The 14,202-nt window shown below is 41.8% G+C and overlaps 1 protein-coding gene across 4 annotated transcripts; it reads right to left on the bottom strand.

Annotated features, from left to right (window-relative positions):
- Positions 1-5,772: 5,772 nt before the first annotated feature.
- ARMCX2 (armadillo repeat containing, X-linked 2) lies at positions 5,773-10,357 on the bottom strand. Of its 4 annotated transcripts, XM_011954515.1 has the most exons (5): positions 10,238-10,309; positions 9,562-9,634; positions 8,977-9,054; positions 8,566-8,638; positions 5,773-8,208 (listed from the first exon to the last, which is right to left on the bottom strand). In XM_011954515.1, the coding sequence occupies exon 5, from the start codon at positions 8,079-8,081 to the stop codon at positions 6,183-6,185; it is 1,899 nt and encodes a 632-aa protein (XP_011809905.1). In that variant the 5' UTR covers positions 8,082-8,208; positions 8,566-8,638; positions 8,977-9,054; positions 9,562-9,634; positions 10,238-10,309; the 3' UTR covers positions 5,773-6,182. The 4 variants fall into 4 exon arrangements, 3 of the variants coding, with proteins under 3 accessions (XP_011809905.1, XP_011809906.1, XP_011809904.1); XM_011954516.1 differs by lacking the exons at positions 8,977-9,054; positions 9,562-9,634; positions 10,238-10,309 and adding exons at position 8,711; positions 8,947-8,976; XM_011954514.1 differs by lacking the exons at positions 8,977-9,054; positions 10,238-10,309 and having other exon boundaries at positions 9,562-9,670.
- Positions 10,358-14,202: the final 3,845 nt, after the last annotated feature.

The following is a 14,202-nucleotide window of genomic DNA, read 5'->3' as shown; positions in this document are numbered from 1 at the left end:
TTACTGAATTCCTGACCTGAAGCGCTCCACTTGCCTCAGCCTCCCAAAGTGCTGGGATTACAGGCTGAGCCACTGTGCCCAGCTTCTTTATATATTTTCAGGTTATTTCATATATACTTACAAATTTATAATTTTTTGGCAAATTTAACTTTTTATCATCATTTAAAAACTTTTATTGTGAAATAATTATATATTTACCTGTAATTGCAAGGATAATACCAACAGGTCTTCTGTACCTTTCCTAAAAGTTTCCTCCAGTGGCTACATCTTATATGACTGTAGTACAATATTAAAATTAGGAAGTTGATACTGGTAGAAAATGCATCATATAGTTCTATACCGTTGTATCACACCACTGCAATCAAGATGCAGAACTATTCTATCCCCACAGAGATATCCTTTGTGCTGCCCCTTTCCAGTGATACACACTACCCACCCTACCACGCCTAACACCTGGCAACCATGAATCTGTTTTCTATTTCTATAATTTTTTCATTTTAAGACTGTTATACAAGGAACTCAACTCAAGAGCAAAACCCCAAATAATTCCATTAAAGTGGGCAAAGGATCTCAACAGACATTTCCCTAAAGAAGGCATACAAATGGCCAACAGGTATATGAAAAAATGCTCTACATCAGTAATTATCAAATAAATGCAAATCAAAACCAGAATGAGATATCAATTCACCCCATTTAGAATGGCTACTATCAAAAAGACAAAAAAATAACATGCTGGTGAGGACGTGGAGAAAAGAGGACACTAATATACTGTTAGTGGGAATATAAATTTGTACAGCCATTACAGAAAAGAGTATAGGGGTTTCTCAAAAACAACAAAGTTAGAACTATCATCCAATCTAGCAGTCCCACCACTGGATATTTATCCAAGGAAAAGAAAATCAGTATATCAATGGGATACTTGCACCCCCATGTTTATTGCAGCACTATGCACAATAACCAAGATGTGAAAGCAACCTAAGTGTCCATCAATGGATGAATGGATAAAGAAAATATGTTATATATACACAATGGAATACTATTCAGCCATAAAAAGAATGAAATCCTGTCATTTGCAGCAACATGGATAGAACTGGAGGTCATTATGTTAAGTGAAATAAGCCAGGCACAAAAAGGCAATTGCACGTTCTCACTCACATGAGGGAGCCAAAAAAAAGTTCATCTAATGGAGGTAGAGAGTAGAATGATAGTTACCTGAGTCTGGGAACTGGGTGAGGCGGGTAGCGAGGGATGAAGAGAGGTTGGTTAATGAGTACAAACATACAGTTAGATAGAAGAAATAAGTTCTAGAGTTCGATAGCACAGTAGGGTGACTATAGTTAACAATAATTCAAAATAGCTAGAAGATTTGAAATGGTCCCAACACAAAGAAATGACAAATGGTTAAGGTGGTGGATATCCTGAATATCCTTGATCATTACACCTTGTTGGCACATATCAAAGCATCACATGTACCCCACCAATACTACAATTATTATGTATCAATAACAAAGCAAAGCTAAAAGAAGAATGTTATAAAAACGGAATCACATAGTACGTGACTTTTTGAGATTTGTTTTCTCACTCAGTATAATGCCCCTGAGATTAATCTAGGTTGTTGTATGTATCAATAGTTCATTCATTTTTATTTCCAAATGGTATTCTAGGTTATGGATGTAACAGTGTGTTTAATCATTCACCCATTCTTTATCTTTAACAATGTTTTTTGCTTTAAAATCTATTTAGTCTCATATTTACTTGGCTATGCCAGCCTCCTTTTGGTTAATGCTTACATGATATAACTTTTCCTATCTTTTTGCTTTCAAAATTTCTGCATCCTTATTATTTAGCATGTAGATGGTTTTCAAAATCCCGTTATATATATTTAACAAGTAAATTTAGCCACTTTCACTTATTGTGATTACAAATACATTTGAACTATGTACTTTCTATTTGTCTTCCTTTTTTGAGGCTTCACTTTTCTCATTTCTCACCTACTTTTGGATTAAAAATATTTTCTCAAAGTGCATTTTTTCTTTTATTGCTCTAGATATTATATACTCTATTTCTATAATTTTAGTGGTTGTTCTTGAAATTTTACCATTCATGTCTAACTTAAGTCTAGAGCTAATCAATATATTATTCATGTATTAACAATAGGTGAGAACTCTAACTGCAATTAATTTGGACTGATCTAAACTATGTCCCCTAGTCAGGCACATTGAAAATCTAATTCTCTGGTTTTAATATTGAATTATCAACCTCATATTTTAAAATATCAAACTCGTATTTTAAAATACGAATTTCAGTGGGGGCATATGAGGCAAATTGTTATTTTCTTTATAAGCAGGGCATAGTGGGAACTATTTTCAAAAATCCCAAAGAGGCTCAGGATTTGCCAGATTACCTATCCCGGTTACCAGTGTTTCCAGTTTCACTAAGGAAACCTGGTAAGGTGGTGAATTCAACTGATATTACAGTTAAGTAATAGACAAGGTCAATTCCTAAACTCATTCTTCAAGAGATCTCTGTATGACAGCCTTAACTGGAAAGGATTCTTGCAGTAGGATTCCTTGTTGTTTTATCTTTTACATTTAAATTCCATATTCAAGCCTACTCATTGTTTTCACTGGAAGTTGTTCGGTGTCCCTAGATACAAATACCTGATCCCACTCAATTCCTCTTCCCCATTTGTTCTATAGGAGCAATTACCTTGTCACATAGAACTTTTGTAACAGGGAAAGCTCTCAATTAATTATAGACTGTTTTCCACCCCAGATTGGGAAGGAAGTCTCATTTGCATTTTGCCCACCTCAACCCAAATATCCCATGATTTCATGAGACTCTATTGCTTACTACCCCATCTCTCATCTTACTCTTAGTATGAGACCTTTTGCTTAAGCACAAAAAGATAATTTAAGGAAATATATTGTAATAGATCTTACAATGGAAAAGTTGAATAACCTGGCCTGATAAAGGGTGGAAACAAATGCAGCTCCAGGAACTCCAAGAATAATAGAACACTATACAGCTGATGTTCAATTTCTGGTACCTATTGTTATTATTCCATGAGGTTAAATCTTTCAAAGAACTACTCTTTTAGGATTTAGCCACACCTGAACTATGCTCGTACTTTCACATGTGATGTGATTTAAGGCACAAAAATCCAGACCTTAGGAAATAAAGCATTTCCCTATTGTGTGATTTGTAGTTTGTTTATTAGGCCAGACCACACATCTCTGTACAGGAATTTAGGTTTCACCTGAAGATTATGGAAGTTTCCACTGTTAATCAGAGCAGATGAAGCTGGTTAGACTACCTGAATAGTGAGGATCAAGCCAGGAGATGCTGATGCATCCATCTTCCAAATACAAACTCAAATACTATCTTACCCCAGAAGTCCTTTTCCAGGACTGACATATTTTCAGGTTCCCCTTAGTAAGGGTTCAAAAATTCTTGGGTCTAACCTCACTCAGGGTCATGTTGTTACCACAGCAATTGTATTATTTATTAAATAGCCATGGATTCGATGTCATATGGGTTACAATGATTACAGTAAAACTGAGTAAGAACAACAATAAGCCCTAGGGTCCTCCATCAATTTTCTCCTAGGAGAAAAAGAAAAAAGGCCATCACCTCCATTATTATCACCACTGATCTCTTCAGAAAAATCTTCAAGAGAAGCTGTCAAGCTTGCATTTGTGGATGCAAGTTTTATACATTTCTAATTTTGCTTAAAAGCTCAAATTTTATTGTTGGTGACAAATCCTGTCAGTGGTTTTTCTTGAAGTCTCACTTCATTCATTTTCAAGAAAATCTCTAATAAATACCCAAGTCTGAAAAACCATAGTTTGTCTGCCAGTCATTCTTCAAGTAAAACTAATGTTCCATGAAAAAAGCAGCTAATTCAGTGTACAACTAAAATGATTATGCAAATATTTACCTTAGAGACAACCATTGTCCTAAGCTATGCGGCAGAAATGCTTTGTGCGTACTTCCTATTTCATCACACGGAATATTAAAAAGACATGCACTCAATCATTGAGATTTTATCATATATAATTTATATAAATAAGGACTTTATTATTAAAGACATTTTTAAATAAATTTGGATTAAAAAAATTAGAGCGTGTGGTTCTAAAGAATGCAATCACTACTAGTATAGTATGGGGACACTGCCTTAATCCATGCTAAGGCACCAGCAGTTCTACCCGCCATTGCTTTTGCACCATCAGTGCAAATGTCAACTCAGTGAAAAACAGAAAATAACACGTTACTATTGTTTTGAAAATAGTTTTGACCTTACTGTTTCAGGGACCTGCAGTAGCCCATGGACTACACATTGAGAACCACTATCATACAATATGATTCCAATTTTATGAAAAAAAATACACAGAGATGTATATAATAAACATCTGAAAGAATTTTCACCCAGTTTTAATTGTGTGGACTTTTTGACTGATGCAACAGGCCCTTACATGTAGTTAATGTCTTTTCATGCCAATATAGAAGTATATAACAATTTTTAAAAAATGTATTTTTACTAAACAAATAAGAATTGTATATACTTAGGGGTAAACATGGTGTTTTGATATATGTATACATTGTGGAATGGCTAAACCAAGCTAATTAACATATGCATTTGCCCCATATAGTTACCTTTTGTGGTTGGAACACTTAACATCTACTCTTTCTGAAATTTTTAAGTATACAATATACTGTTAACCATAAAGGGTGTCAGGAAAGCAGGCTGGGTTTGGAAAAATCTCTGGGACCCTCCCACTTTCTAATTGCTTCAGTGGGCCAGGGAGGGGAGGGAGGAAGGTATACCTGCTCATAAGTGAACTTGGGAGTGGGGATGGGGACTCCCATCAAGGCCTCACCAGTGCTCTTCTTCTAAAAGACGGCAGGCCTAAACCTCTAACCCTAGGAAGCCAACCACTGCTCTGTGCCAAGAGTCATTCTTTCTGCCACACTGCTTTTTTCTCACCCCAAATGGTGACTCACTTTGTCATTGTGCTGTCTCCTCAGTTGCCCCCCAAAGAGGGCTCTTCCCTCTCAGGACCTGAATGAGGTTACACAGTCCTCCAGCTTTGTTGATTCACAGACAAGTGTCAGGCAGCAGCTCTTCGTCCTTCTTGTTTTGTTTTGTCTCTTATTATCATCATACATTAACAGTTCCTTTAGTCACCACCCCACTTCACCCCTCATCATCTCTTGCTTGGCATATTCTAACTTTCTAATAAATGTCCAGTCTCCAACATAGCTCCAATCCATCTTTCATATTGCCACCAGACTATTTTTCCTTTATTCAAAACTGTTCAGTGACTTGCATAATATGACAGGATATTATTTCAATATTTTGACTTGGGGTTCAGGATCTTCCTTAAACTTTCCTCACTCTGAATTTTCACATTTATCTCTCATTATTCCTCTTCCCATGGCTTCCATTCCAAGCAAACTGGCTATCTTCCTATCACAGGAACGGATTTCTCACTTTCATGCCTTTCTCCAAAGCATTTCCCCCTCCTGGAATGCCCTTTTATGTTGTCCTTCAGGGCTCGGCTTAAGTGCGCCCTTCCTCCTTGAAACTTTCTCAGCAACCTCTGCTTCATTTAAGCAGATCGTGTATATTTGACAAAGAGCATATGCCCAGGTACTGTTAGTAATACTTTTGTATTTATTTATTATTTTTCATAGATCTTTGTATATATCCTTTTGTATTTATGTACCTTATCTCTCCAGCTGGGTTTTAAATTCAAGCATTAGAACGACTTTTTGTCAGTTGAAACATACAACTTTATTGATGATACACAAATGAAGTCTTTGGTGGATAAATTCAAGTCAAAACAAATAATAGAACAGTAGGCCATTCATAATGGACAGGTTTACTGTCAATTCAGAAGAACCAGTAAAAATATTTCCATCCAAGCAGCACGATTGAAGTCACAAATATGTTTTCAGTACAAGAGGTCTATTTATTTGGTATTCATAAAATGGTTCAGCTTAAAGCTGGTGACTGTCACAGATAACATCACTCTGGATGATACATTATTCAACACTGGCAGCTGAAAGGATCCCTTTACTACATGAGCAAGTGGAAAAGCAGTAACTTTCAATATTCAACACTTCCAGACTGCAAAATCAAGAAATTTCTTTCAAGTCTTTTGACGGTACATAACCAATCAAAATTTGTTCACTAGCTTTATAACTTTCACTTTCACTAAGAGGTCATGGTGATTTGCTAAGGCTCTAATTTTCTTAACACACACTCCAGATGTAGTGCATAAGTAAAAAAGGGAACCCTTATTGAATTCTCTATAGTTAAACACTTCTGCTCTGAGATTGTCATAGATAATCTCAAATAGAGTAAGGGCATTAATAAGGATTTCTGATTCCACATAAGAATTATAGAGGGAACTAAATGATGCTGGCACTTGGGTACTGAGAAGTTTCTTCAACATATCTGGATTTTCAGCAAAATTCGAAAGTATTTTCAAAATCTCAACCTTGATTTTTCCACCTCCCTGAGATAGCAAACGGAAAAAGTTTGCAATGGAATTGACAAGCAGGTGCTGGTAGTCGTTAGTAATAGTCATGTTTGTTAGAAATTTTAGTCCAACTACTTGAACTGCTGAGTTCAGGTTAGAGGCCATGATATCATCCATCACTTTATTCATGTACACCTGAAGCCGGCCCTGATTTTCATAATTCTCACTCAGGTTATTCATGGCCATTAAGGCTTTTTCCTTAATGTGGGGATCAGTTTTGTTGATCATGTTTGCAATAATTGGGAGGCCTCCCAATTTGCGGATTGTCTCTTGATTGCATGAATAATTGGCATTGTTGCTCAGAGTGAGCAAAGCTACCTGTTGGATGAAAGGATCATCAGATTTCTGAAGCAAGGCAAGGACCTTCCTGAGATCACGAACACCCAGAATCTCATCAATTTCATAAGGAAAGGGGCGCTTCTGCATGGCAACGGGTCTTCTTCCCCTCCCTCTGCGCTGGGTTTCGGGCTCAGAGTCTGAATCTGACTCTGTGTCAGTCCACCCGGACTCCCCTTCCTCAGAATCAGGGACCTCTGCCAGGAAAGCCTGTCCGCCATTAGCAGAGGCTGCAGCAGCTGCTGCAGCCCCATCTCCAGGACGGAAGCCCATTCCCAGTTCGTCTACTTCAACCTTGCTTTTCTTGCCCTTGCCCTTGCCCCCATTCCGGGACCTGGTTACACCCTTGGCTCCACCTTTGGGTACCGCTCCAGTTGCTGATGTGGCTTTAGGTATAGCCCCAGTGTGAGCCCCAGGGGTTGCTTTCTTGGCGGCTGATGTCCCAGGAACCGCCGCTGTTCTAGGGGGACCAGAAGTTCCAGGAGACTCCGCAGCCCCAGTAGGTGCTGCAGCCCCAGTAGGCGTTGCGGGCACAGGAGTCTCAGCTGCCTCAGTAAGCGATGCCACCCCGGGAGCTTCAGCTACTTTGGTAGGTGCTGCTACCCCAGGAGCCTCGGTCACCTCAGTGGGTGCTGTTGCTTCGGTAGGCACCACTGTCCCAGGAGGCACCACTGCCCTAGAAGTCTCCGCTTCTCTGGGAGCTTCTGCCACTTTGGGAGCCCCTGTCATTGCAGGGGCTTCTGCTGCCCGAAGGGCCTCTGTCACCCCGGGAGGTGGTGCAATTGTAGAAGCCACTGCAGCCCCAACTATTGATTCGGCCTTAGGCCCAACCCCGGCTCCATCTGCCTCTTGGGCCTGACCGCCTGCCCCACTCTGAGCCTCAGCGCTGGATGCAGCTGGGGCCACTGCCTCAGCTCCAACTGTGTCCAGGGCAGAGGCTTCATCCTGAGCCCTGTCCTCTGCTTCAGCGCGGACTGAGGTTGGGGGACTGAATCCTGACCCAAGGTCGATTGTGAATCCGGCTCTTAGCCCAGCTCTAGCCCTGGCTCCAGTCCCAGCCACAGCCCGGTTTTTGGGCTTGGCCATTCTCTTCTTGGTCTGGTCTCTTCCCCTGGTGTATTTGTAGACACAGTACCAGGCACCAGCCCCTATCACTATCCCCGCCGCTACACAACCAGCATCCCGAACGCGGCTCATGGTGCAGCTGGGGTTATTCACTGATCCAGGGCGTGGAAGTGGCTTGCTTAAGGTTAAGGGATGCCTGCTCGTCCGGGTGAGGCTCTTCAGTTTAGGCTTACAAGTTCTGCTGAGGCTTAGGCAGGGCCTAGGTGTAAAGGATAAAAATGAGGCTTAGGGCTCTTGCTCACTTCGTATCTAACCAGTTTTACTTAGAGAAGAGTTTAGGGACACAACGCTTGCTCGGTGGGCTAGCACCCAGGCACAGGTGTCAAGGCCTGTGTTTGCTGATCCACAGACCTAGTTTAATGTTTTCTACGTCTTCAACCTTAGCCTGCTCTGCCAATGCCTACAACTTGCAGCATCTAAATGGGGGGACGAGAGGCAGTACAGACATCGGTAATGCTGGTGGAGAGCTGGAAAAACAGTAGAGACCTCAGATTCTGCTATGATGTCCCACTCCCTACCCCCAAGGTCCCTAGATGTTGCTCATGCACATACCAACCTCCTGGGATCAAGAGCAGTTTGCTTTTTTCCACTGTAGCTGCAGTTGCACAGAGCCCAAAAAGAAGACAGACCTGAGGACAGATCAGAAAGGGCGTTTTTGAGCCTTTGGTGGACGAATTCTGGTTCTTTTCCTGATTTGAAACCCTGTGGGTCAAAAGTTTTCCCCCTCTCAGGGATCCTTTTTTCCTCTTCAACCTTTCCTCCCCCAAATATTAACTAAGGCAGATGCCACGCCCCTTTCTCTGCACCAAAAAGAAAGGGCCCGGGGAAAGGGGCAAGGGTGTCTTTTAAGTTAAAAGAGAGAAGATGCAGGAGGAGCCTCTGGTCTCTGCCACACCCACACCTGGGGGCCCCAGACAATTCCAATCCCAAAACTGACCTCCAAAGATTCAAGGCTATTTCTCCTTACTTCAGTTCAGTTAGAGATTCATCCTAAGGACAGACTGAAGAGCAGAAATATAGACTGTCGCCGTTAGACAATGAAAGCCTGGTGGATGGATCAGCACCCGGACGAGGGTCTCAGTAACTGCCTTTTCGTATTTGCACACCAGAATGTCAAATGATTCTACCTCTCAATTCCTTCAACTCTTCTCACCCCACCCTCCCTTCTCAATCCTCCTCTTGCGCAGGCTCCCCAGGCACTCAATCCCTCCTTCCGCTTTGCCCCGCCCCCATCCGCCATTTCTCCGGGACACACCGCCACACCCCTTCTCCAACGAAGCGGGAGGGGAGCGGGGCGAGGGCGAGGGTGCAGCAAAAGCCGGATGGGACGCGGTATGGGGGACTCCTGCCAAACAATTCAGTGTTCCCCTCCCAGGATCACCAGTCTTTCGCTACCCAGCCCCTAGGCCTAGGATTAGCCTGCAGAAGAGGGGCCTCAACGTCTGCCTTTTCGGATTCAGGGTTGAGATTTTCCACGATTTCTCTGTTATGGGCTTTACCTCCCACTTTCCACAAATCCCCCCAACAACCGCCATTTCTCCCGCCTGCATACCCGAATTCCTTTTCCAGGACTGAAAAGACGGGTGGTGAACGGCTGTGTGGGCCGGAGGTGTCTGGAAAGCAGTCTGCGAGTTAACAAGGCTTTAATACCAGATTCTCTCAGGGTCCCCCCCCACCCCCACCTCCCGTGAAGCCCAGACAGCGACAAACCCGCCATCTCTCCAACAGCAGCTGGTACACCCATTTTTCAGCACTCCCAAAGCACAGAGGGTCGGCTGGGTGATGGGAGGGTGCGGGGGCGGTGGTGGGGGAGGTCAGGGTGGGAGTGTACGGCCCAGGTTGTTACCAAATTGCATGCCCCACCCCCGCCTCCTGGTTACCCTTTCCCAACCTCTCCGCTGGCCTTCTATGCGCTGCAACGTTTATTTCTCTTCCCTCCTCCTCTCAAAACAGGACGGGATGCGGGGTGCGGGCCTGAATGTGATAAACAAAACCAAAAACACTGGCTGGACAGGAAGTAAGCGGATTCTTCGTAAACTCTATCAAAAGTCTTTTCGTTTCCCCCTCCCCCTTTCCTCGCCGCCGAACAAAACGAGCCGCGTCTGAGCACCTCAGGTCTGGAAAGCCGGCCAGGAGCGGGGGAGACCGAGGCACCCGCGGCCTCCGACTCCCACATCCCTAGATTACCCCATTCAGGGGTCCCAGACTGTGCCCACCCTCGCACCCACCTGCCCGAGTCTGGGAAATTTTCTCCTCCTCCTCCTCGTCTGGGTTAAACGCACGGCAGCGAGCTGCGCAATAGAGTTGGTACCCAGAGGAGGACGGGGGACGGCGGTCAGAGCTTTAAGTACCTTTGCCCACGTCAGCTCCTGGTCACGTGAGGACTGCATCGCCAGTAAACTTGAGTCCCCAATTTCCACTCCCACCAAGAGTACGAGCCCCCTCCTTTACTTCCAGTCCCATCTCCCCCCACCACATCAGGTCCTATCACTCATTTTTTTGTCTTTGTAGTCCTGGAGGCCCAAAATAGCCCCTTGTCCCTGCTTTCAGAATTTGCCTTTCTCTGGTTACCTGGGAGGGGCTGCATCTTCTCGGAGGGCTATTGAAAATTTTTACTTTTTTGTTGGGGAATTGTTTCATCCTTTCCTGGGCTACTGGACACTCTTCCATCGCTCCACTTCTAGTTCCTCAGCCCCTAGTCCCCAGGATTTTCCTTGCAGTTGACTCCCTGTTCCAGTATAGCTAAGGGGCAGAGTGTCAGAAAGGTGACAAGGAGTGGGAATGGGGTCTGTACTTCTGGAATACTCCTGTTTTGTTTTTAAAACTATCATCATGCTTTATTTTTATAGTAAAAAAAATTCAGTAAAACAAGAATTCAATGTGGGAAGTAGCAACAAAAAAAGGGTGGGCATGTTTTGTAAAGAAAAAAGGTTTCCTGTGTCCATTGGAAAGCACCATTAATTTTGGTTAATTTTTACCGAATAGAACATGAATTCTTTTGGCCACATAGGAAATAGTTTTTAAAATATGCTAAGGTATTTGAACATCTAAAATGAAATATTTCTCAGATAAGCGTATTTCCATATGATCTGTAAATTGATCCACAGAGAGCTGTTCAGTTGTCCAATCTTATTTATTTTGGACAAATAATGTGCTACTTTTTTCTCCTTCTGGGATAGCTTTTAAGTTGCATAAATAAATGATCCTGTCTTGTTCTGTTACAGAAACACATTTATTTAATATTCCCAAACCATTGCTGACTGCTGTGTGTGAACCTCCTGTAATTTGATGGCTGTAACCATGACAGTTTTGAACACCTGTCTTCGGATTAGGTTCCTGTTAATGATTCAACTCTGAGGAGAAGGAAGAGCTGTGAGGCCAAGGAAACTGAGTGTGGTGGGTGCGGGGTGGTCAAATCCTCCCCGCCCTGTCAGGAGGAGGAGGGAGGTGCTGTCTCTCTACTCCCTCCCATATACCAGAGCTGCTCATCTCCTGCGTTCAGGCACCTGGCTCAGTTGCTCACTCCCAAAATATATCTGGACAACTGACCAAGATGCAGACCTGGTTAAATGTCTTTGGCTCCTTCTGTCCCTTCCCAAGTTTCCCAGAGGTAACCCATTGATGCATAGAAAGGAATGCTGTTCTTACCTGACCCTGCAGCTGACGATTTGTGAAACCTGTGATTTCACAAAAAAGTTTTTGTGATCACACAAAATGTGATCGCTGGGGGAACTTCCCAGGCCTGACTGCTGTCTATCCTTATTCGTGGTTACCAGTGAACCTTGCTCCAAACACTGTCTGCTGCTACCACCTGGCCTAAGAGATGCAGCCTCCTGGGCCTCTCACTTCTGACCTCCTTAGCTCCAGGGGACACAGGAAGAGTCTAGCCTTGCTGCAAGGTTACTGCCTGCCAGTACACATCCACCTTGGTGCCCTCTCAACCAAATGTATGCCCAGGGAACAATCCCCACTGATGAACCCAGAGTAGGTGTTCTCACCCGGTCAACTCTGTGGACCAGCTGAAATTGCATTCACCTGCAAAGTTTTGTTTGGGATTAGATGTGTGGTTAAATGCATTTTTTTTTTTTTCAGGAACAGAGATCATCGACCTCATCAGTTTCTCAAGGGGTCGGTAATCCCCACCCCACAAAAAATTAAGAGTTAATACAATGGCCAAGAGGGTCTGTGTTCTGTATGTATAATAGTCTGGATTAGGAATCTTGTATTTTGTTCTGGTAATACAAGTAATATATACTAGTGGTTAAAAATATTCAAAACAATAAGGAAATATATAAAGTATACAGGGAAAGAACCTTGTGTTATCTTTTCCACTCCTAGCCACTGTCAACTGTTTCCAACTTTCTTTTTAGTCACATATTAGTAAGTGCGTTTGTGCTTATTAATCAAGTCTCAAATTTTTGTGATTGTCTTATTAATTCTAATTTAAAGTGATACCTTTGGCTTATCTTGGTATTATATATTTGTAAATGATGATTTTTCATTTCTTCCTTTCCAACTTTTATGCCCCCTTTTCTTTCTTCTTCTGCATGAGTCATTCTTGGTTAAATTAGACATAAACAAAAATATCCTTAACCTGATGAAGAATATATCAGAAGTTCTGATCTGGCAGATTTGTCCCTCTCTGTGGTCTACCAAGATCACAGAACTTAATGACTGGCATTGACTAGAACTTCCTTAAGAGCCTCTTGATCTTGTTCTTGAAGTCAGTGGGAATGCCTCTTTTGTTTCATTATTTAGTATAACTTTTATTGTTTGTGATTGAAGTATTTTCTTTTTTTTTTCAAGGCTAATTTCACTTGTGTTTACCAGTCTCTCTCTTTCTCTCTGTTGCACGTGCACACACACGTAGTACAAAGAAATACTATCAGTGAATGGAGGCAAGTCGTTAAGTTCTGTAATCTTGATAGACCAGAGAGAGAAATGAATCTGCCAGATCAGAAGAGCTCCTGATATCTTCTTCATCAGGTTAAGGATATTTTCTTTTATATCTAATTTAATTCATCTAAGAACGACTCACGAAATTACATATAATTATTTACTACATAAATGAAGTTCCCTCCTATTCCTATTTTACTAATTTTTTTAAAATTAGGAATGGTGACTTATTTTATCAAATGCTTTCATTGTGAGGTTTCTTTTCTTCTTTGGTTTGCTGTTGTCAGGAATGATGTGGACAGGCCAGTGTCCCTGTCACTCTTCTATTCCTATAGTTTATTCTCAACACATCCAGACACATGTCCCTTGTTCAAACTCCCCACCCACTTCCTGTATTGTTTAGAGGAAACATAAATATCCTTATTACAACTGACAAGGCCCTACCGTATTCAATCTTACTACTTTTCTGCCTAATCTACTTCTCTCTCTCTATCTAACTCACCCTGCTCAGTCATCTTGGCTTTCTTGATGTTCCTGGAATATACCGGACATGTTCCCTTTACAGAGCCTTTTCAGTTGCTTGTCTCCTTGCCTGGGATGTATTTCCACCACACATCACCACACTTAGTTAGATCCCTCAAGACTTCAGATCTTTACTCAAAGGTCACCTTTGTAGCGAGTCCTTCATTAGTCACCCTTTCTAAAAGTTCATCCCATCTTGACTTTTCATATCTTCTTTCCTGCCATTTATTTTTTCTTTAGTACTTATTAATAACAATATACTATATGTTTTATCTTGTTGGTTGCTTGTCTGTTTCACTAGAATGTAAGAACTATGAGGTTAGAAATTTAGGTCAACTCTATTCACTGCTGTAACCACAGCATCAAGAACAATGCATGGCATGTAGTAGGTGCTCAGTACACATGCTGAATAAATGAATAAATGAATGAATTACTTTCTAACACTGAACCACCTTGACACTCCAGAAATAAACCTAGTTGGTTCTGGCATATCATCAGATTTGTAAACTCTCAAGTGATTACCTAATCAGGATGTCATGGGGCAAGATGTAGAAAACTTAAGATTGCTTTGAGTGACATGTACAGAACTCATTATGCAGTGAGAATTATTGTTTATGATATATGCCACTTAATAAAAGTGAATAATTTTTCTTGAATGAAAATAGTTCTTTAACATTTTTCAATAATAAAAATGCATGTTTGTATAACAAAGAATAGAATAGTGTTAACAAGAAAGTAACAGAATCCATTCCTACTGTTTCCTTTCCTGACACTC

Source organism: Colobus angolensis, unplaced genomic scaffold, assembly GCF_000951035.1.
Source record: "Colobus angolensis palliatus isolate OR3802 unplaced genomic scaffold, Cang.pa_1.0 Scaffold385, whole genome shotgun sequence".
Classification (NCBI taxonomy): domain Eukaryota; kingdom Metazoa; phylum Chordata; class Mammalia; order Primates; family Cercopithecidae; genus Colobus; species Colobus angolensis.
The sequence above is the reverse complement of the archived record's forward strand: the minus strand, read 5'-3'. Positions and strand labels throughout refer to the sequence as shown.